Here is a 24,441-nt window from a genome sequence, read left to right on the forward strand (position 1 = left end):
AACTTGCAATATTTGGGGTGAGAAATGATGACGGTTCAACTAAGGTAGTAGTCATGAGAATAAAACTTGAAGGGTGACTTAGAGGCTATATATGCTGGGTGTGGAATTCTGGTGAAGAGTCTAGATAGTTGGTATCAAGCTTATCTAGTTTGATTTCTGGGTGAATAATGTCAGCATCCAAGAGAATAAGGGATGCAGGAGGAGGAGCAGGTTTTTAGGTGGGGGTTTAGGGGAGGTATGTTTATTTTTGCTCATTGAGTTGTCTGTGGGTGATCGAAGGAGACCTAAAATTCCTAGTGTAGGCAGTTAGGTGAGTGGGTCTGGGGTCAGCAGAGATTTGAGCTGGAGGTAAAGATTCAGAAGTCACCAGTTTATAAATGGTAATTGAACCAATTTATGTGCAAATAACTCTGGAAGTAATGTGTGGAGCAATTTTTAACTTGGGGTGTCTTATCTTTCCAAAAAGGTTCATGATCCCCATGAGATTCTATGCAACAGTTTGTGTCTTTGCATATGTGTATAATCAGATTCTCGAAGGGGTCTGTGACCCAAGATTACTGTGGAATACTGGAATGAGTAAGAAGGATAGATCTTAATACAGAAACATGGGGAATACTGAAATTAAGGAGAAAGCAGAAGAAGAGGATGTAAAAGAGGTGGAGGAGGCAAGTGTTAGGGGAGAAGGGAGGAGAGCATTTTAAGGAAGAATGATCAACCAGAAAAGCACATTGGTTTGGGATTAGCAATTTTAACCTTCTGTTAGAAGACTGAATCTAGGGAAATACTTTATGAATAACTGGAGGGTACATTGCTATCGGGAAGGAAGGTTGAAGGTGGAAGTAGAGGGTATGAATACAGTTAGGTGGGTAACTGAAGGGAGGATTGGAGCCAGAGGCAGTAGAGGAGGGAAGGTTTATCTTGGAGGAAAGAGGAAAAGGGTATAAATGTGTGTGTAAGTGTGTGTTTGTGTGTGTGTGTTGGAGGGGAGTGGGTGTGGGGAGAATGGGAGGTGGGGAAAGAGGGAGAATATTTAAATATGTAAAGCCTTTGGTAATTTGGAAACGTGAGAATATGAGGGGAAGTGGAAACATGCAAGTATTGGATTTTATTTTGTAACTTACATAGAAAATTTCAACATACAAAATAGAGCTCTATTATACCTATCACCTCAACAATTAATGATATCCAACCTTAAGACTTTTGATGCACTCTTTATAGATCTTGCTATAAAATCTTAGAATCGTCAAATTTTAGAGCTGGAAAGAACCTAGATACTTAGTCACTTTATAGCTTTAAGAAATAGAGGGCCAAGTCACTTTGAAAGGCACATAATTATTCATTACTTTTTTTTTTTACTCAAAATTGATGAGATTTGGACAGTTTCAGAATTAACTAGTTATAGTGGATGCCATGTATGCATTACGCAAATCCCCCCTTCAGGATTGAAGGACTTCATTCTGTTAATTACTGGGAATGTTGCTGGGGCTGTCAGACCTCCCTGGGAATTGCCCTTGGCTTGAAGAGAGCCAAGCCAAGCTCACATCCCCTTGGGAGTAGCCTGCGTCTAAAGACTAGTGCATTAAAGACCTGGCTCCCTTACCCCATCATGGGACATCTCTGAAGCGCCATTATAGTTCCTAGCTTCACTCACAGCTTCCAGTGGGGTCATCAGAGGCCTTTGTTGTGATTATATCCCAGTCTAACTTGTTCTTTCTCTGCTCCTTCCTTTCTCTGCTTGTGATAGTCCTGAGTGTGCCCCAGGTAAACTTCCAGGACACTAAGCTCTCTCCCGAGAGTTTGAGTGCTGTGGCACCTGACTTGCAATACTGAACTTTAACATTTCTTTTGAGGGTGCTGCATGGGTGACTCAGTTAAGCATCTGCCTTCAGCTCAGGTTATGATCCCAGGATCCTGGGATGGAGTCGTCCCGCATTAGGCTTCCTGCTCAGCAGGGAGTCTGCTTCTCCCTCTGCCCCTCCCCCCTGCTCTTGGGCTCATGCTCACTCCTCCTTTCTCTCTCTCAAAAATAAAATCTTCAAAAAAATAAAATTTCTTTTGATTTGTAATGGATCTGCTAAACTTTAAAGGATTAACATCTACCAGTTTTTCATGTTTCTGAGACATACCCAATTTCATGTAATAATATGATAAATTTTATAGTGCCAAACATACAGAAAAAAAATTGATCATTAGGACATGTTTTGGGAGGTAACAAAAAGGAATGAATACTTTCTTAAACATGTTGAACAGTCTTGGCATTTAATTAGCTTCTTTCCCCCTGCCCCCTATCATTCATTGTTAGTGTTTCTGCTATCTTTTTATTGCCTTTTGTAAATTAAAAGTTGACCTCCTCCATTCAAGGTCAGACTCATGTTTTCATTGATTTTTTCTTGAGAATATTTAAAATATGGCCACATTTTTTTTTTCTTTTTTGGTCATGCTGTAGAGAATGGAAATCTGTAAAGTATATTTAAAACAAATATAGTTAGATTGAGTCTTCATACAAAAGTCTTGCCCTCATGATTCAGGAAAAATGTGCCTAGCAGAATCCAAGACTGCATTCCTAAACAGAATATTTGATTTTCTGTCTGCAACATTTGAGAGTGCCTTTTCAAGATCAAATGTGCCACCTGTCATCAGTCAGATGTTTTGTCATTGCTGTAAGTTACCATCCTGTCTTGGATCCAAGAGCTTCAGAGCAATGTGATTTGGCTGGCAACAGAATTCTTACTGCTTTTATTTATTTAATTTTTTTTAAAAGATTTTATTTATTGGGATGCCTGGGTGGCTGAGTGGGTTAAGCATCTGCCTTCAGCTCAGGTCATGACCCCACGGTTCTGGGATCAAGCCCCACATCAGGCTCTCTGCTCCTCGGGGAGCCTGCTTCTCCCTCTCCCTCTGTTGCTCTCCCTGCTTATGTTCTCTTTCTCCCTCCCTCTCTATCTGACAAATAAATAAATATATTTTTTTTGTCGGAGAGCGAAAGAGCACAACTGGGGGGAGGGGCAGGCAGAGGGAGAAGCAGGCTCCCCACTGAGCAGGTAGCCTGATGTGGGACTCTATCCCAAGACCCTGGGATCATGACCCAAGCCGAAGGCAGATGCTTAACCGACTGAGCCACCCAGGCATCCCTCTTACTGCTTTTAATAAAGCTTCCGTAGTCAAAAGTGATTGAGGAAAGGCTTTAGAGTCAGTAACATAAGTGAACCTAGAAAATTCCTACTTAAGAACTTTTTTTTTTGAGTACTTTAACCAATACTTTAAGTACTATTTTCTTAAGTTTCTTTAGTAATGATTTTAAGAAACTCTCATGGAATATAATGATTCCATTTTATCAAGCAAAGTTTTGTCATTTATTCTTTTCCTCTCTTAGAACTTTAATACGATTTTCTGGTAGCTTTTTATTTTCTAATTAGTTTCGATATGGGTCCACTTGTTGGGAAGCACATTTAGGTTGTTGTGGAAACATATTTAATTAGTATATAGGAATGTATCTTTATGATATCCTTTCTATTTTATGTTGCTTGCATTATCAGCAAAAGCAGAAAACTGCTTCCTGTCTTTTGTAGGATGCCATATATTTTACATCTGATGGGTTCTGTACTATTTTTATTTTTCTCTTTCATTATTTTGGTAAAACTGGTTGAGAGATTATTATAAAGGTTAATCTCCTCCCCCCCCCCCAGATATTTTCCCATATATCTGTATATATTGTAACTATTTAAAAATGTATTGTAAGATTTATGTGTCCTTGTGGATTCCTTGAGTGTTTAATATTCTCATTTCCAAGAATGCTTCTTGGAGAACTGTTATGATGGTTTTATTTTATTTTATTTTTTAAAGATTTTATTTATTTATTAGAGAGAAAGAGGGAGAGTATGAGAGGGAGGAGGGTCAGAGGGAGAAGCAGACTCCCTGCTGAGCAGGGAGCCCGATGTGGGGCTCGATCCCAGGACTCCAGGATCATGACCTGAGCTGAAGGCAGTTGCTTAACCCACTGAGCCATCCAGGCGCCCCTGTTATGATGGTTTTAATCATTACCCATGGCCTGCCTTTGTGCATTTTTTATTTTCTGATAGTGGTATTTCAGGATGTTGTTCATGTGAGTCTTGGCTAATTTTTCCTGATCCTCAAGTGTCATCTCAGATACAAGTAAGATTTATGTGAAATTACTTGCATTATTTGAGGTTATTGATTAGGCAGTGTTTGCTGCTGTAATAGAAGCATTTCAGGGGCGCCTGGGTGGCTCAGTGGGTTAAGCGTCTGCCTTCGGCTCAGGTCATGATCCCAGGGTCCTGGGATGGAGCCCCTTCATCGGGCTCCCTGCTTAGGGGGAAGCCTGCTTCTTCCTCTCCCACTCCCCCTGCTTGTGTTCCCTCTCTCACTATGTCTCTCTCTGTCAAATAAATAAAATCTTTTTTTTTTTTTTTAAAGATTTTATTTATTCATGAGAGAGAGAGGCAGAGGGAGAAGCACGCTCTCAAGGAGCAGGGAGCCCGATGCGGAACTCGATCCCGGAACCCTGGGACCATGACCTGAGCCACCCAGGCGCCCAAATAAATAAAATCTTAAAAAAAAGCCTTTCCAGCAGTGGGAATTCTGGAGAGGGGATGGTGGTAAATACAGAATGTATTGGTTCTGATAAATGCTCTTTATCATTTTACTTAGAATTATAAGATACATTTTTTTTTTAAATTTATTTTTTTAAAGATTTTATTTATTTGAGAGAATGAGACAGAGAGCATGAGAGAGGGGAGGGTCAGAGGGAGAAGCAGATACATTTTTGTCAAAAGCCAAAATTAAGCCATTGAGATAGTTTAATTTCTTAAACCATTTTCCATTTTTTAATTGTTTTCATTTTACTGAAATTACTTTCATTGGGATCATTTCTTTTCCATATAAACTCTAAAATGAGGATTAATGATTCTTCAGTTCCTTTGTTGTTATTCGACTAATTTGTCTATGTTATATTTTAACCTTTTGTAGCTTTTGCCATTGTAGATTTTATTTTATGGTCATTATTACTGCCAGTTCCAGTATTCACAGGATGATTTTTTAGTCATTAACAAATTTTGCTAAACATTTGAGTCATTATCAGTTTTACTTTTTCTTGTGTCCCCTCTCCACACCCCCTATACTTAATTTCCTCCAATAATAAATGCTGTCACAGTTAAAATGGAGAAGCAAAAAGATCTTTCTTTGGACATGAGTAAGATCTGATTTACTTGGTAGTCTATCATGTCAACATAAGATTTATAGTATGGCTACTTTTACCATTGGTATTTTGAAGTGAATGGATGGCCAGTTGCTTTTTAAAAAATTGGGATCAGTTATGTATTTTAGAGTTTGCTAAGAGAGTAATGATATTCTTGTTTGCTTATGCTAGGGAGAAGTGCATTTTCCTTGAATGTAGAAGAGGCGACCTGATTTGAGACCTGGTTACAGTTGGTTTGCTTATTTATTTTGGCACTGTGGGTCTTTCTCTCAAGATTAAGCTGCTCTGTAAATCTTGATGCAGTCAGTGGTTCTTGTCAGTGGTAGGGGTAAAATGCATGGCAGCCAATCCAGGTGCTAGCTTTGGTATACTAATACTGTAATGATTTGAATGATCTGTATTAAATCCATTTAATAATGGGGAAGTTCTATGGCTAAAAAGCATGTTTATTCAGAAAAGTATAATTTATAAAATGTGGTTTTGATAGCTGAATTAAAGCCCTTTTCTAGTGCTTTAAAAGTTAAAGCTAAATATGGTTTAAAAATTATTTAAAAATTGTTGATTTAGGTGTGATAATGGCATTGTGGGTTGCAGAAGAAAATGTACTTTGTAATGATTTATACTGATGTATATATAGAGTTGAATTAATGATGTCTGGGGCTTGTTTGAAATATTTAATGAAAGGGTAGATGAAGCAAATGTAGCATAATCTTGATAGTTATTGAATCTGGGTGATATAATATGGAGGGTAATTATACTATTTTCTCATTTTGTCTGTTTGAAATTTTATTATAGTAAAAAGTTTTACAAAATTAACATTAAAAAATCTGATATTAAGTATCTTAGTAAATTAATTACCAGCAGCTACGTATTCCCAGAATTGCCATTGTGGTAAACTAAAACTAAGACTTGGTCTCAAATTATAATGGACTGATTGGGGATGGAAAAAGTTAGAGGGAAAACAGATAAGGAATTAGTAACTTTTTTTAGGTGAGGAGTAGAAATATTTATTTAGTCTTTAGTCTTTTTGGGTCAATATAGCATCATTTAATATTGTTTAAGGCACATAGTTTCAAATTCATTTAGTTACAAGACAACTTGTGTTATGTAAAGGAAGAAATTCCTGTGATACAGTGCAGGCTAAGGATTCAAGGCAATGCAGTGAGAAATTATTTTGTTATAAATATTACATTTTATTATTTATTTATTTATTTAAGATTAAAGCAGAGAGCCTGACACAGGGCTCGATCCCAGGACCCTGAGATGATGACTGAGCCACTCAGGCACCCCTCAAACTATATATTTGTAAAGTCTGAGATGTTTGGTTTTTTTTTTTTTTTTTATTAAGCGAGTCCGTGCGCTGGGGTGGGGGTAGAGGGGTGTTGTTGGGCAGAGGGAGAGAGAATCCCTAATAGGTTCCACACCCACTGGGGAGCCCATCGCAGGGCTTGATCCCAGAACCCTGAGGTCATGACCCCAGCAGAAATCAAGAGCTGTTTGCCCACTGACTCAGCCATACAGGTGCCCCAAGATGTGTTTTTTTGAACAGGTTTTTTTTTGTACTTGGATGTGAAAGTATATGGAAGATGATATAAGGTAAAATTAAACTTCTCCCCAAATACTCCCCAGTTTTTACAGTACAGTCTGCCAATGAATGACACATTTCCCCTTGACTCAGATTGCCCATCCATTTTATTTTCTAGGAGAAGATGTATTTTTACAATTCTAAAAGTGTTATGTAACATTTCTTAATTTTGCAGGGAGGAGTTTACTTAGGGACTGACATATAATAGATATGTGGCTGACACCCAGCTGTTAAGAAATCCCTGAATCTTTTACTTTCTCCCCCCTATCACTGGAGCTGCCTTTGTTATGAAGTGTAAAGAGAACCCTTTGGGAAGCCTTTGAGGGTTAAGATGGTTAGCTGAGTGCATAAAACAAGTTTGGTATAGGCATCTCTAATGGTGGGTTAAAGTTTCAAATATTTGTGTTGGGGAATGGTTTGGCAGTCCAATAGGTAATGAGGCCAGGTGTTTGAAATTCTTAAGAACTCAGTAGTGGTGGAATTATAAATCAATAAATGAGAGTTTTTGATGTGTTTTCTAGCCTCTTCAGTTCTCAGTATTAGGCATACTCTCCTAATACCTCACAGAGAGATACAAAGATGTGTACAGTGTAAATCCTTTAAGATGCTTGGTAGTTTAGGGTAAGTTTTGGTTGAAGTGACTGGTGAAAAATCAGTGACAGAATGAAGGCAATCCTTACTTACCACTTAGTTTGTACAATTTGCAAATCATTAGGGGTTATAAAATGATGACATTCAAATTATATTGTTTCATTTATTAGCTGCATTTTTTTTTCCCCAAGATTTTATTTATTTATTTGACAGAGAGACATAGCGAGAGAGGGAACACAAGCAGAGGGACTGGTAGAGGGAGAAGCAGGCTTCCTGCTGAGCAGGGAGCCCGATGCGGGGCTCGATCCCAGGACCCTGGGATCATGACTTGAGCCGAAGGCAGACGCTTAACGACTGAGCCACCCAGGTGCCCCTGCATTTTTTCTGTAAAGAGAAACTTTTCATCCATGATTGGGTTACTTGGTGGTATAGTTCATACATACTTAAATCAGAATAAACACTTGATGCTAGCTCTTTATTTACCACTTTTCAACTAATGAGCTGATTCACTGGCATCTTGAAACGGATTTTCCTTTTTTTCTTTCCTTCCTCCCTTACATCCATCCATGAACTCAGGGATTTGAACTTCTTAGATATGCTTCATTCCATTGCATTTATGCATGCTCAGATTTTCTTATGTTTGGCCAGCAGGAACCTCTTCTGGTTTGCTCCTAAGTCTCTTTAACACAGTCCTGATATTTGATAGTTTCCTTGCTTTCCGGTATAACAAGGTAATCAAAACTCATCTTGTCTAATTTATGTCACAGATCTGGAATCAGTTATTTGTCCAAGAATCTGTGATTCCTTTGAACAGGAAATTGTTTTTCCAGTACCATTATCTGAGTTCATTACTACTGGGGTGCTTCCAGGCTTTTTCTAGGAAATATGTTGTGCTAGGAAATACGCATATTTAAGATGAAAACATGAATTCATACTGACAAATCCAGTTGAAATTCAGAACTATAGGATTTTTTGCTTAATATTTTCTATCTTATGACTTCTTTCTTCCTACCAAAAAAAAAAAAATCCAGATTCTCGAGGACATCGTCATTTACTTTATCCGACAGTAGACATCAGCACCTTCATAGAAACTGACAGCATTACCATCACCAGTGTGATTACTGAAAAACAAAACTAGGATGCTAGGATCAGTCAATTTTCTGTGTTACAAAGTCATTTAAAATAGTTAATCTCGGGAAGCCTGGGTGGCTCAGTCGGTTAATCGTCTGCCTTTGGCTCAGGTCATGATCCCCGGGTTCTGGGATCAAGTCCTGCATCGGGCTCCCCACTTGGTGGGGAGCCTGCTTCTCCCTGTGCCTCCTGCTCCCCTTTCTTGTGTTCTATCTCTCTGACAAATAAATAAATAAAATCTTTAAAAAAAAAAAAGTTAATCTCTGAGTGGTTAAACCATCAATTTTATATAAAATTAAAGTTACTTTGCTTTTCATTTTTACGGGTTTCTTTTATTTATTTATTTTTTAAAAGATTTTATTTGAGAGAGAGCACTAGCAGGGGAAAGGGGCAGAGGGAGAAGGAGAAGGGGCTCAGGGAGTCCGACATGGGGCTTGATCCTAGGACCCTGAGACCAGGACCCGAGCCGAAGGCAGACCAACTGAGCCACCCAGGTGCCCCTAGGGGTTTCTTTTAAAATTTTAGTCAGTTAATAAAATTAGGTAAAATATTTATATGGTTTGAGAGTTAAAAGCTACAAAACAAGTTAAACCCAGAATAGTCAGCCTAGTCCTTTCCTTTTTTATTTTGTTCAGTCTCTCCTTCCCAATATGTATTTTTTTAACCTTAACGTTTTATTCCTTTAAGTTCATACATATGGGGGCTCCTGGGTGGCTTAGTTGTTAAGCGTCTGCCTTAGGCTCAGGTCAGGATCCCAGGGTCCTGGGATTGAGCCTTGCATCGGGCTCCCTGCTCAGTGGGGGGAGCCTGCTTCTCCCTCTGCCACTCCCCCTGCTTGTGTTCCCTCTCTCGCTGTGCGTCTCTCTGTCAAATAAATAAAATCTTAAAAACAAAACAAAACAAAAAAGTGCATACATATATATCTATATTTTCATATCCCCTACATCCTGCCTTAAATAAAGTCAAGGGTACTCTAAGAATTCCTGTATTAGGTAGAAGGTTGGATTTCATAACTATTGGTGCTTAAGTTTTTTTTTTTAAAGATTTTAGAGTTGTGCAACCATCACCTTGATACGATATTAGAACATTTTCATCGCTGCTGAAAGTTCCATTGTGCGCCCTTACAGTTAATCCCTGCTCCTGGTCCCAGCCCTGGACAACTACTAGTTCTGCTTTTCTGTCCTTTCTAGACATTTTATATAAATGAAATAATCCAATAATGTACTCTTTTGCATCTGTCGTCTTTTACTTGGCATGCTTTTGAAGTTAATCATATTGTAGCATTTACCAATAGTTATTTTAATTGATGAACAGTATTCCATTGTATGAATATACTACATTTTATCTTCTCATGGGTTGATGGACATTTGGATTGTTTCCAGTTTTTGTCTGTTGTGAATAATGCAGCTGTGCATATTTCACATACATTTATATGGACATATATTTTCATTTTTCTTTGAGAGATGAAAGCTCCTTTTCCTAGGAGCAGAATTGCTGGTTTGTATAGTAAATGTATGTTTAACTTTCAAACTGTTTTCCAATGTGATCTACACTTTTACATTCTCACCAGTAATACAGAAGGGTTCCAGTTTCTCCACATCTTTGCCAACTGTTGGTATACTGCCCATTTTGAATTTATCCATTCTAAGAGGTGTGTAAGCAGTGTGGTAAGGTTTTACTTTACTTAATGATATTGACCATATTTTCATATGCTTATTAGACACTCATATTTTTTTGATGCAGTGTTTATTCAGGTCTTTTGCCCACTTTTATTTATTTCTTTTCCTGAATCCTTTTATTATTTTTATTTTTATTTAGGTTTTTTTTTTTCCAATTAACATATAGTGTATTATTTGTTTCAGGGGTACCGGTCTATATCATCAGTCTTACACAATTCATAGCACTCACCATAGCACATACCCTCCCCAGTATCTATCACCCGGCCACCCCATCCCTCCCACCCCCCTGCACGCCAGCATTCCTCATTTGTTTCCTGAGATTGAGTCTCTTATGTTTGTCTCCCTCTCTGGTTTCATCTTGTTTCATTTTTCCCTCCGTTCCCCTATGATCCTCTGTCTTGTTTCTCAAATTCCTCATATCAGTGAGATCATATGATACTTGCTTTCTCTGATTGACTTATTTTGCTTAGCATAATACCCTCTAGTTCCATCCACGTTGTTGCAAATGGCAAGATTTCAATTTTTTGATGGCTGCATAATATTCCATTGTATATATATATACCACATCTTCTTTATCCATTCATCTGTTGATGAACATCTAGGCTCTGTCCATAGTTTGGCTGTTGTGGACATTGCTGCTATAAACATTGGGGTGCATGTGCCCCTTCGGATCACTACATTCGTATCTTTGGGGTAAATACCCAGTAGTTCTTTTGCCCACTTTTTAAAATGGAGTTGTCTTTTTATTGATTTGTAGGAAGTGTTTTTAATGTCATGTTATAAGCCCTTTATCAGATAAATGATTTGCAAATATTTTTTCCCATACTGTGGATTATCTTTTCATTTTCTTTTCTTTTTTTTTTTTTTTTAAAGATTTTATCTGATAGCGTGCACAAGCAGGCAGAGGGGCAGGCAGAGGGAGAAGTAGACTCCCCACTGAGCAGGGAGCCCTACACAGGGCTTGATCCCAGGACCCTGGGATCATGACTTGAGCCGAAGGCAGATGCTTAACTGACTGAGCCACCCAGGCACCCTTATCTTTTTGTTTTCTTAATGGTGTCTTTTGAAGCACACATTTTTAATTTTGTGGAATCCCGTTTTATAATTTTTTCCCTTTCACAGATTGTGCATTGATGTCACATATAACACTTTGCCCGGCCCAGAGTCATGACTTTTCTCCTGTGTTTTTCTTCTAGAATTTTAGGTCTTACATTTAGATGTCTGTGATCCATTTTGAGGTAATGTTTGTGCATGTTGTTAGGTAAGGATCTAAGTAGTTGTTGGTTTTTTGTTTTTTGGCATTTGGATATCAAATTGTTTGACATGATGTGTGGAAAATTCTCTCCTGTTGAATTATCTGGGCACTCGTGACACAGATCAGTAGACCATAAATGTAAGAATTTCTTTCTGGACTCTCTGTTCTGTTCCATTGATTTATATGTTTATCCTTTTGCCATTGTCACATTGTTTGGATTACTATAACTTTAAAGAAGATTTTGAAATTTGGTAGTGAAATTCCTCCAAATTTGCTCTTTTAAAAAATTGTTCTGGCTATACTAGGTCCTCTGATTTCGTAAGAATTTTAGAATCAGTCAGTTTCTTTAAAAAGACACCTGGGATTCTCAAAGATTACATTGAATTTATAGATCAACTTGGGGTAAATTGTCATCTTGTTTGTGGCCTGTTTAACCTGGGCTTTTGCAATCTCAGGCTAGTAAGAACTGAGCTGTTTGCCTTCTCCAGCCGGTTAGCCTCTGAGAAGTCACTTTTCAGTGATCATGTTTCTGGGGCTCTGCATCATCCTCTGCACTACTAAATGGAGTGAGCCCCCTTCCATCACAGCAGCTTCTGGTCTTCAGGGTAATACTGATGGAACAGATGGCAGGGGAGAACGGGGCAGCCCCAGACTAGAACACCACAGATTCTTACTGTTGTTACCTGAAATTGAGCAGTTTTTCAAACATATAAATGCTTCTCAAATGGTTTTATGTGTTTGGTTGTGAAAATGACTTGCTTTGTCAAAAATTTTCAGGTTTATAGTTGCTTTTAAGGGAGAGGGTTTGCTGATCTCACTTGGCTGTAGCCTGAAGTGTCTTCTTTCCCATGTCTGAGTCTTTTTTTTTTTTCCTTTTAGAGAGAGAGAGCAAGGGCAGGAACACAAGCAGGGGGAGTGGGAGAGGGAGAAGCAGGCTTCCCGCCAAGTGGGGAGCCCGATGGGGGGCTCGATCCCAGGACCCTGGGACCGTGACCTGAGCCGAAGGCAGACGCTTAACGATTGAGCCACCCAGGCGCCCCCCATGCCTGAGTCTTAATTACATAATTTTGTTTGAGAAACAGGTGCTACTTTGAGTTTATTACTGTTTGTCCTGAATTGGGAACCAAGAACAGTTGCTTCTTTGTGGAGTAGGGTGGAAATAGCGATTGGATCTAGTTGCTCTCTCTTTCCTGGTACATAATCTACATAGGTCATTTATAATTTGGGAGACCACTTTCACTTTTATATGATATTGCTGTACTTAGGATACTTGTGGTTTATGACTAGGGTCATTTTGTATTTTGTCAGAAGAATTTGAGTCTGGTAGTATGCCCTTTTTTCCTTTTGATACATTTATATATAATTTTTTTTTTTTAAGATTTTATTTATTTATTTATTTGAAAGAGAGAGAGAGACACAGCAAGAGAGGGAACACAAGCAGGGGGAGTGGGAGAAGCAGGCTTCCTGCTGAGCAGGGAGCCCGATGCGGGGCTTGATCCTAGGACCCTGGGATCACGACCTGAGCCGAAGGCAGACGCTTAACGCCTGAGCCACCCAGGCGCCCACATTTATATATAATTCTTTTTTGTCATTGCATTTTGATTTTTTTGTAGGCGAGTTTAAGTTTATTTTTTCTTTCAATAAATGAACATTGTTCTTTTTCATCATAACATTTCAATCTTTTCAGTTTTAGATTAGTATATATAATAAAATGGTTTTTGAAATTATACTTTTTTTGGTGAAGATGCCTTTGTACTGATTAATACCCTTAAACTATGTTTAATGAGGGTAGGGACTGAGTGTCTCTTGCTCCTATCTTTTTCCCAGTGTTTAATACAAAATAAACAGCATGATTTTGTTCAGTATATTGTAGCATTACCGTGTTGTGTTGTGTTAGGTTGAGGTTCCAAGGGTTTTAAGCCAAGTTTGTGCTTTTGGTGACTGATCTTCACCTCTTTATAGCTTTTGGAGAAGAGGATAAGAAAGTGGGGGCGCCTGGGTGGCTCAGTTGGTTAAGCGACTGCCTCCGGCTCAGGTCATGATCCTGGAGTCCCTGGATCGAGTCCCGCATCGGGCTTCCTGCTCGGCAGGGAGTCTGCTTCTCCCTCTCCCACTCCCCCTGCTTGTGTTCCCTCTCTCGCTGTGTCTTTCTCTGTCAAATAAATAAATAAAATCTTTAAAAAAAAAAAAAAAAAAAAAAAAGAAGAGGATAAGAAAGTGGACCAGAACATATGGTTTGGGAGAGAAATACAGAATCAAGGAAGATTCTGGTTTGAGATAAAGGAATGGGGAATATGGCATGGAAGTGAAGTGCACTATTGAGTACTTTTCCATTTCCTGTAAGATATATTTTTTGTTATCTGGTCTGGTGAGTTTAACCCACCTCAATTTTAATAGATTACTTATAATCTCATCTTAACTTCAATATATGAAATTGTATATTTATTTTACTAAAATCTTTGCTTTCCTCCTTTTTCCCTCTTAGGACATTTGCTACAAGATCCTATTGCACCCACCAACTCCACCTGCCAACATTATGTCTGCAAACCTTGTAAAGGCAAGAAAATGATGATGAAACCTTCATGTAGCTGGTGCAAAGACTATGAACAATTTGAGGAAAACAAGCAGTTAAGCATCCTAGTGAACTGCTACAAAAAACTATGTGAATATATCACACAGACTACATTGGCACGGGATATAATAGAAGCAGTCGACTGTTCTTCTGATATTTTGGCTTTGCTTAATGATGGATCATTGTTTTGTGAGGAGACGGAAAAACCCTCAGATTCATCCTTTACTTTGTGTTTAACACATTCCCCTTTACCTTCAACCTCAGAACCCACAACTGATCCTCAAGCTAGTTTATCTCCAATATCTGAAAGCACCCTCAGCATTGCTATTGGCAGTTCTGTTATCAATGGTTTGCCTACTTATAATGGGCTTTCAATAGATAGATTTGGTATAAATATTCCTTCACCTGAACATTCAAACACAATTGATGTATGTAACACTGTTGACATAAAGACTGAGGATCTGTCTGACAGCTTGCCACCTGTCTGTGACACAGTAGCCACTGACTTATGCTCCACAGGCATTGATATCTGCAGTTTCAGTGAAGATATAAAACCTGGTGACTCTCTGTTACTGAGTGTTGAGGAAGTGCTCCGCAGCTTAGAAACTGTTTCAAATACAGAGGTTTGTTGCCCTAATTTGCAGCCCAACTTGGAAGCCACTGTATCCAATGGACCTTTTCTGCAGCTTTCTTCCCAGTCTCTTAGCCATAATGTTTTTATGTCCACCAGTCCTGCACTTCATGGGTTATCATGTACAGCAGCAACTCCGAAAGTAGCAAAATTGAATAGAAAACGATCCAGATCAGAAAGTGACAGTGAGAAAGTTCAGCCACTTCCAATTTCTACCATTATCCGAGGCCCAACGTTGGGGGCATCTGCCCCTGTGACAGTGAAACGGGAGAGCAAAATTTCTCTTCAACCTATAGCAACTGTTCCTAATGGAGGCACAACACCCAAAATCAGCAAAACTGTACTTTTATCTACTAAAAGCATGAAAAAGAGTCATGAACATGGATCCAAGAAATCTCACTCTAAAACCAAGCCAGGTATTCTTAAAAAAGACAAAACCGTAAAGGAAAAGATTCCTAGTCACCATTTTATGCCAGGAAGTCCTACCAAGACTGTGTATAAAAAACCCCAGGAAAAGAAAGGTTGTAAATGTGGGCGTGCTACTCAAAATCCAAGTGTTCTTACATGCCGCGGCCAACGCTGCCCTTGCTACTCTAACCGCAAAGCCTGCTTAGATTGTATATGTCGTGGCTGCCAAAACTCCTATATGGCCAATGGGGAGAAGAAGCTGGAGGCATTTGCTGTGCCGGAAAAGGCCTTGGAGCAGACCAGGCTCACTTTGGGCATTAATGTGACTAGCATTGCTGTGCGCAATGCTAGTACCAGCACCAGTGTAATTAATGTCACAGGGTCCCCAGTAACAACGTTTTTAGCTGCCAGTACACATGATGATAAAAGTTTGGATGAAGCTATAGACATGAGATTCGACTGTTAAATCAGTGGGTCTTTAAACCTACCTCTGGTAGGGAAATAGCTACAGTTTTACGGCAGCTATGGTTTTGTTGGTTTAACTTGCCGGAGCTCCTGCATATAGATCACTTGTATCAAGTGTTTTCATTGCTAAGTTATATGTGTTAGTGTCGGGGAAATAGTTTGCAGATAATGGAGGAGTAACCCTACAACTATATGTCCTTAGTTCTTACAGAACCTCATAGTTTGAGAACAAATGCTGATGCAACTGATTTATACAAAATGAACTTTGGCAAGGAAAATAACATTAACCTCATTGTTTATGGTCATGCTTTGTGCATAATCAAAGTTTATGATTAAATGTAAGGAAGTGGTATCTAGTCAGTCCATAAAGATTGTGCTAATTTTTTGTGAAAAAGTAGCCATTAGTTCAGGGGACTCAGTGCTGCCTTCAGATGCCATTGATGCTTCTCCTGTTGAAAAGCTGATGTGTCTGGCTCAACCTTTGTGCTGACCTAATACCATTTCTGATCATGAAAATTGGCTACTGGTGTATGTAGCAGTTCTTAAATCAGCAGTATTATGAAAGAAAATTTGCCCCTCATTAGAATGTTGAAATCTGTCTTTTAAAAAGTGAACAAACTGAAATTCTGTCAAGATGCAGATGTTTAGCTGTTTATGACCATTCTGAGTTTGAATAACTTTTATAGTTAGTCTGACTCATTTCTAGGGAAAAAATTTTGAAATCCTTCACTTTTAGCAGTGTTCTAATTAGATAAATGAAGTGGAGAAGAGCAGTTTTATTCTGAAGGTAATTGAATTTAGACTATAGGATGTGACAGAATTTAAAAAAAATAATTTTTATTTAGAAATTGGGATTTATTTAAAATAATTTTGAAATAATGCCCCAAAACTTACCCAGGTTTATGCATTATATTTATTGCTATTGGCCACTTATTTGATTTTTTGTTGTTGTTGTTTGTTTCCTCTAATAGTTTCAGACTTTATTTTGAATATGCTCCTTTTCTCTTTTTTGGGGTGCTATTCATTATGAAGGCTTCTTTATAGAGGCCAAATAAAAAATGCATTTTTATGAAGCCTGTGCATTTAGGTAGGTTTGAAGCTAGGAGGATTTTCTTTAGAATGCTCTTTTGCATGTAAAGCACAAAGTATGTTTCAGTTTAAATGCATGTCTTCCCTTTAATTTTTATGGGGAAGACAAATGAGTCACAAACATTCTGTTGAAGGGAAATCTAGTCAGTTGCTTGAAAGAGCACAGCCCAAATAAAACAAGGACTGACTAGGTTGTAAAGAAATGACCTTATGATTTAAAAGAAGAATTGCTGCTTTGACAGTGCTTAAAGAAAAATACTGCTGGAAAATTTCTAATTTCTACTACGTTCACCATCTCTCATGAGATCTGACATATGTTGAAGTTTATGTTTTGATTTGGCACACAGCATGTTCAATGATGGTTATTCACTTAGTACAAGACATGGAGAAGAAACCTTTGGACACAGAGCAGATGACACCTCCTTCTGTTTTGTAGTGTATCCTGGTGTCATTTTCTGTGAATGTGGTCAGGTAGAATTGTTTTTGTTGTTGGGCTTTCTTTTTTTTTTTTTTTCCTTTTTCCTTTTTCCTTTTTTTTTTTTTTGGTCTCTTTCGGTGGGGTGGGGGTGGGCTAAAGCCATAGGAAGAAAAATGTGATGTATGTGTCCAGTATGTACTATTTTGTTTTTGTTTTGCAAGAAGAGTTGAACTATTTTTGATAACAAGAGTAAATGGTGGAAAATGCTTCTTAGTTGTCTTGTCTTTATTTGCTTTCCAAGTTTTGGACTTTTATTTAATTCCTCTAAGTGTTAGCAGTGTCTTATGAAACATGTATTTGCCTAAAGTTTGTAACAGTTTTGTGTTGAACCCAGATGCCCTGCTATATAAACTTGTAAATCTGTTCTTTATTCACTAATGATCACTGCAAAAATGACTAGAAATGAGATTGTACACATGGATGATTAGGATATATTTTGCAAATCTCCCAAACTTTCCTAATATTATGATCTTAAAATTCAGAGTACTTTATTTCTTCCCAAGTTTGATATTTTTAGTTTTGTGTTTTTTGATGCATGGGAGGTTGGCAATATAGACAAATCGGAAATCATTAGTATGTGAGGGCCTTGATTGTTATGTAATATTGCCAATGATTAATTCAGGTTGTTTTTAGCACAAGTTTCTCTTTTTTATGCTGGTATTCTCACTGCCACATTTTTGGAAACCTGTATTACACTTAAATCTATCAATAAATATTAGTTTTCTAATTCTATGTTGTAGAATACTGAGGAGTTTGGGATAGTATGCTCTGAATGGCCTATATTATATACATTTGGGGAAGAATAATACAGTGCCTTGATTTTTGCATTGTTTTTCTTTATACCATGAGTTATTTAGGAATGCTGACCAATGGCTAACTAGGGGTGATTGAGAAATTATTACTGCCGTAACTGGATTGACTTTATCAGGATTTGAAACCATCAAAACAATAACAACTTTTAATATGACACATTTTCATTTGTTCTTTCGAGTCTTTGTTATTAACATACATCAAATGATAGAAGTGTTAGAACTTGGTGATTTATCTTTTTGGTTAGCTTCAGTAAGTCTACATTTCTGTGCAGAGCTATAATATGCTCCTAGGATAAAGAATTCCTTTTATTTTACTGTGATCTTAGTATTCTTGAAACAACTATATGGTGACCTTGCTGAAGAAAAGTAAAAGTTTTACAACAGATGAAAAATAAAATTTCCTTTCCCATATCATAAGTAACAAATATAAAATGTTTTAGAAAATACTAAGTTGAATGTATAGAGTCAGAATCTAATACTTGGATGATAGTTTAACTTTTCTCCCTCCTTTCTAAAAAATTAGGTTTTAGGTACCTAAATAACAATCAATTATACATTCTTTTAAAAGAATACATTATATATAAGGCTAAAAGTACATAAGGCTAAAGTCCCTTTTGATCCCTGTGAACTTCTCATTCCCTGTATCTAGTCCTCTTCCTTATCCCCCCCTTATCCCCCCAAAGAAAATAACTTCTCAGTTATGAGGTTGTGTTATCATTTTAGAAATTCCTTTATGATTTTCCCAGGGGTTCAAAGAGTTATTCTTTGAAACTCAAGTTTGTTTACAATGTTACTCTTTCAAATATAAAAATGAGGTGCAAGTGTGAATAAAACCAAAAGTGTGTAGTGATTACCTTAGTGAATGTGGTTCATATTTGACAACTTGTCTCTTTATTTAGTTTTGCAAAAAGGGAAAAACAAAAACAAGTTAAATCATGCAGGTTTCTCCACCCAAACACACTTTCATGACATTTCCAAAAGTTGAGCAATGACTTACCTCATTTAATCAATCTAGAATTTTATAAACACTTTGAATCATACACAATGACAGATAAAATGCAGGGAAAATACACAGAATTTCATTAGTTTGAGTACATTGGCAATTAATGTTTTGCTGTGAAACTCATTTTTCATTGAACAACATTAACACCATGATAACCCTCAATTTAACTTTTATTAAGCAGCCTGGGATATTGTAAAAACTTGAAATTTCCAGTTGGGCAGTAATGATTTTATTCAGTGAGATCTTTACCGGGAAGTCAAATATATACTGTCCTAATTCCTTGGAATTCACATTTCTTGCATTCAACTCTTAAGAAAGGACTACAGTGAAACACTTGTGTCTGAAAATATGATAGTTTGGGTAACCTAAATTAAAATAGCTTTATCTTGAATGATATTGGTAGCTGTTACTTTTTATAGTAATTACAGACTTTTGAAACCAAATACAGACCAAAGTAAAAGCAAGAGGATTTCAGTAAGGAAATACAAGGTAAAAGCCAAGTAGTATTAAAAAAAAAATGTATATTAGAAAATTAAATTTTTTTACTTTTTGCTGATGAGTCTTAGAAATAGTTTAGATCATTATGAATAATAAAACCTTTAAACCATATCTGGCTTCTAAGAAAAATACTACCTTTTTAATATTTTAATCTGAAATTTAAGTAATTGCTTTCTCTCCCTGGTAAAGGGTGGATGGAATAGATGGTAAACTTCACGTATCATAAATACTTTTAATCCTAATTTACTGGTGTGTTTGGGTTATTACATGTAGTGTTTCCTAAAAATTTAGTCATTTTTAAGGTTTTAGTTTGTGAACTATTAGATGCCAAATTTTAATATTTATCACTTTCTGTAACCATTAAATGGAAGATTAATTCTGATATGAAAAGTAAAATAACAGGCAACAGAGGATACTAAAAAAAAAAAAAAACAAAAAACCTTACTGTACCAGTTGGTGGTACATTTCCTAAATTGCACTTATCTCTACTTTTTGCCTACCATAGCCCAAAGTTTATTTCATTTTTTGACTTTCACATCTGTAAGGGGGAACCAAAGCAGGTTGGCAGGGACACTATTCTGACATTTAGGACTTGGGGTTAAAGCAAAAAACCCAGGGGAAAGGGTGATGACTGACACAGATGGATGTTAAAGTTTCTTGCGAGTTTCTTTCACTTACACTATTAGAAATGTCCATCCATTTTCATAGTTTATTTTCAGTTATCTTTAAGGATATTGTAGGTTTTGGCTGCACTGTGGCTTGCTGAAAAAATGTAAAATTCTGTAATGAACACATCTACCACTATAGTACAGATGAAACAGGTTTCCTTTATGGGTGGCATCACTATTTTCTTCCATTTTTGTGATAATTATTGAAGTGATGGGATATTTGAAATAGTAGTTCCTTTTCAATATGAAGGGATAATATTTAGATTGAGGCCTTTACTGTTGGCTTAGTCTAATATTCAGTGATGAATACATCTGGTAAGAATTTTTGTATATCGCTAAGTCTTCAAGTAGGCCTTTTAATAGGAAGTACAGATGGGGTATCAACTAATTTGGAGATTAATAAGTCATTCAGTAATTCACAAATGTTAGATAAGTTAAAAGGAAACTTTTTTTTCAAGTATGAGTCAAATTCTGTACTTAGAAGTTTTTTCATCATATTTTATATAAGATCCACAGGATGGGGAGAGATTATTCAGAACTTGCCAGCAAGGTTGGAAGGCCCAGTGGTTACAATACCTGAGGATGTAAAGTGACTAGTAGTTTGGCAGGTCATTGTGAAATTACATTAAACAAGTAAGTTCAATATCTTTGAACTCCAGTACACATATTTAAAAAGTCTCTGAGATGTTTTGGCAGTGCTTTTATTACCAGGGGTAAGTCACTTCTGGAGGCCCTTAACTGCTTTTTTAAGTTCCAGAATGTTTTTGACTCAAGTTTTCTGCAAGTGAAGGTTTCTTCTGGGCTCCATAGGAGCCCTGAGGGGCCTCAGGGATGCTGGACAACAGAGGCAACTCCTGCTTTTGTGCAGAGAACTGTGCTTGGCACTGTCCCCGAGATATCCTTGGTACATTCAGGGGTGAAGAGTGCTGATTCACAGACTTTGGAAGGTGTATATCGCTGTATTTATTTGGAGGAAAAGCTCTGCAAGAGGTTTGAGGCAAATTGGAGGAGTCCCCCAAATTGAGTATGTGTATCCAAACCTTATTGCTTAAAAATGTTTCAAAGATCCTAGTGCAGATACACACTTGTAAAAATCAAAGCCTTTAAAAAGCAGTACGCAAACTGGAGCATCTCCACAAGAAAAAGACATTTAAAATACGTATCTCTTTCAAGACCTTGGCAGCTACTCTTCATCCACTGACTGAAGCTTTCCACATTTCTCTGAAAGGCTTGAGGTTACTATTTTACTTTTATTGCCTTTGTTTCCAATTTCAGAGGGAGAGACAGGTTCCTCTGTTTCATAATCTTCAAAGGAGCTGAAAGAACAAATAAAAGTGAGTTACTGATTTTTTTTTTTTTTTCAATGTCAATGTTTGGGTAGGAGTCAATATGGCAAACTAGGGACTGAAGACCGCCAGCTTGCAAAAAAGTACCCTCAGTTGCTAAATGACAGCTATTAACAACTAAGCCGCACTGGAGAAAATGCTTCATCTAGAACAGAAAACATATTCTCCCTGTTCCTTAAAGCTGAAGTTCATGTTAGAATTTGTTGAAAATGTGCTGTATCTAGCTTTCCCTAGGAGCATTGGTGGGAATGAGAACATAACTATGGATGGGGCTACATTGGAGAGGGTGTGAGGTCCATAAAGTACAAGCTTTATATGAATGCCTTCACTGAAGTGGCTTCCATGCAGAGTGGGGAACATTCTCACCCCACAAGTTGCTTTATAGCTTCCATGGTTTCCAAGAAGTACATTTTTTTTTTTTTTTTAAAGATTTTATTTGACACACGAGAGCGGGATCACAGGGGGAGTGGGAGAAGCAGGCTTCCCGCGGAGCAGGGAGCCTGATGTGGGGCTCCATCCCAGGACCCTGGGATCATGACCTGAGCCGAAGGCAGATGCTCAACGACTGAACCACCCAGGCACCCCAAGAAGTACATTTAGATGTGCAAGTATATACATAGAGCAGATTAAAGCCCATTCACGGATTTCCTTACATTCTTTACAGAACTTCACAGCATATTTCCTTTGCTTATTCCCCTTAGAAGTTATTGATATCCCCTGAGTTCCATTATCTTCTAGGCTATCCCTGAGAGTGGCCTTAGGCAGGGACAAAAAAGTATTTTATCTAGTGGGAATGATGGTTGCTTGAAATACTAAATTGATAAATATGCCGAGGCTACATCTGGGCCCAGAAAAATATACATGATAATTACCAAAGTCTGTTACAGTATTTGGTATCCTCAGCTTAATCTTCTCATCCTTTGCGAGGACTTTACACAGTATCTGCAGAAATTTCTGGACATATAGTCCCTTCATCAAAAAGATACCAAGGCTCTCTAATGAGGAAAAATATGTTGAGGCAGGTATGTCCAGTAGTAGAGGTAATACCTATTCAACTTTCTAAAACATTTTTGAATAGAGGGTAGAGAATGTTAAAAAAAGCCTGTCTGATGTTTGGAAAACTTATCCTTGAGTACCAGTTTTTGATCCTATCAAAAATTATTTACAACTTCATTTTGCAGAAATAGTCGATTCTATACTTAATTTCTGTTTCCACTCTTCCCCCACCTCCTTGAGGCCTCAATGTAACTGGCATCTGCTGCATAAGGAGGCACTAGGGAGGGTACTGCTTTAATGGAAGTGAGGCAGGGTTGATGGTTGAGCCTCCCATTTCTGGAACAAAATTCTCAAAAGTTAGTTCTAGCAATGCAGTATCAGTTACTGTGACTGCTTATTTCCTGTCAAGAGTGGAAGACATTTTCTTCCTCTTGGTGCCCAAACTTACTGAGCTCTCAGGATCTTCTCAGTGCAGATCTGTGAGTAAGTTAGGCCTGAACTGAGACTCACTCAATAAATATGTGAGCTTCTATTCCAAGCATGAGCCAAATGCTAGGAATACAATGGTGAAAAAGAAAGAACTAGCCCCTTCCTCACAGAACTTGTACCCTAATGGAGGCCATCTGGAATAATGGTAAAAGTGTTTAGCCTTAGAGCATGGGCTTTGGAAAAGTCAGGTTCCAATCTCAGTTTGATCACTTAATGTGATTTTGGGCATGTTACTTAACCCCCTCTGCATCAGTTTCTTCAACTAATGAGTTAATAGCAGTTCCTACCCCTCATGGAGATTAAATCATAAACTCTTGGAAAATGTTAGGTATTATTCTCATGATAGAGAAATGCTGGGGCTTACTGGAACAGGATGGTGACATCTAATCCTGTATTGGGGGGCAGTTTCACATATTTTGTGTGTCATTTGTGAATAAGATTTTTATAAAATATTTTTTCCCACTGTAGCCTCATACCAGAAATGGGGTTTCTAGTAATGGATTTGATCCAATCTAGTACATAAAGCTATTCCAACACCCTGTGGGTTGGTTATAGTGGAATGCGACCGTTATATCTTCTATACTTTAAGGGCACCAAGAGCAGTACTATGCACAGAGACTTTGGAGGAATCTTCTGGATTGAGGGAGTTCATTCAGAACCTTTTATCAGTGTCCTGGAGACTTCTACTCTATCTCAGTGTTTCTCAAATAGGGGTGATTTTTCCCTCCTGGGGCCATTAGGCAATGCCTGGATGCGTATTTGATTGTCACAACTGTGTAGGTCCTCTTGGCATCTAGTGGGTAGAGTTCAGGGATCCTACCTACATCCTACAATGTGCTAGACAACACCTCACAACAGAATTATCTAACTTAAAGCATCAGTGCTGTTGAGAAACCCTGCTCTAACTCTTGTCCCTTCAATGTCAGTGCATCCCAGCATTCTGGATTAAGGTGTTCTTGTTTTGTACTTTCCTGGACAGTCTTTCTTAAGGCTTTATTCATCACTTGTTTACCTGTGGTTTCTAAATGTTCATGTCCAGCCTCAGCCTGTTTCTAACCCGGAGACTGCCATGTATCCAACTGCCTACTCTATGGCTCTTCCATTATGGCAGTATATACAAAGCTGAACTCATCCTTCCCACACACCTGCCTCTACCATAATCTACCCACTTAAAGCCAGAAATCCAGTGATCCCAAGTTTCTCTTCCCTCCTCCTTTGCCCTCCCTTCTTCAAATCTAGCCAGTCTCTTCTACCATTTACAATAATACATGGACACAATCTTGCCTCTCCCTCCCTATTGCCACTGATTTAGTTCAGGGCACTATATTTTCATTGCTTGGATTATTGCAATAGTTTTCTAACAGCTGGTCTTCTTGCCTTCACTCTTGTCACATATTCTTTGCTGTTGCCATACCAGGCTATTTATCTTGTCAAAATGGATTATGGTCTTGGGACTGGATGCCACTGTACATGTTCCTTGGCCTGCAGTTCCCTTACCCTTTGGTTAACTTGTGTTCATCTTTTAATCTG

At 37.9% G+C, this 24,441-nt stretch overlaps 2 protein-coding genes across 10 annotated transcripts in view; one reads left to right on the forward strand and one right to left on the reverse strand.

The window, feature by feature from the left end:
- Nucleotides 1-17,306, forward strand: part of MSL2 (MSL complex subunit 2) — a 34,776-nt gene extending 17,470 nt beyond the window's left edge. For both annotated transcript variants that reach the window (XM_045903728.3, XM_054504410.2), the window contains one exon: nucleotides 13,942-17,306. In XM_045903728.3, the coding sequence (XP_045759684.1) occupies nucleotides 13,942-15,533 (1,592 nt within the window). In that variant the 3' untranslated portion in view covers nucleotides 15,534-17,306. The remainder of the gene's footprint in view (nucleotides 1-13,941) is intronic.
- A 1,473-nt stretch (nucleotides 17,307-18,779) lies between these two features.
- The window catches only part of PPP2R3A (protein phosphatase 2 regulatory subunit B''alpha), a 214,520-nt gene continuing 208,858 nt past the window's right edge, over nucleotides 18,780-24,441 (reverse strand). For all 8 annotated transcript variants that reach the window (XM_064587447.1, XM_064587445.1, XM_054504406.2 and 5 more), the window contains one exon: nucleotides 18,780-21,396. In XM_064587447.1, coding sequence (XP_064443517.1) covers nucleotides 21,264-21,396 — 133 coding nt within the window. In that variant the 3' untranslated portion in view covers nucleotides 18,780-21,263. The remainder of the gene's footprint in view (nucleotides 21,397-24,441) is intronic.

The sequence above is a fragment of the Mirounga angustirostris genome, unplaced genomic scaffold (genome assembly GCF_029215605.1).
Source record: "Mirounga angustirostris isolate CCGP_5_RB_7025 unplaced genomic scaffold, mMirAng1.0.hap1 SCAF_1, whole genome shotgun sequence".
NCBI classification, from domain to species: domain Eukaryota; kingdom Metazoa; phylum Chordata; class Mammalia; order Carnivora; family Phocidae; genus Mirounga; species Mirounga angustirostris.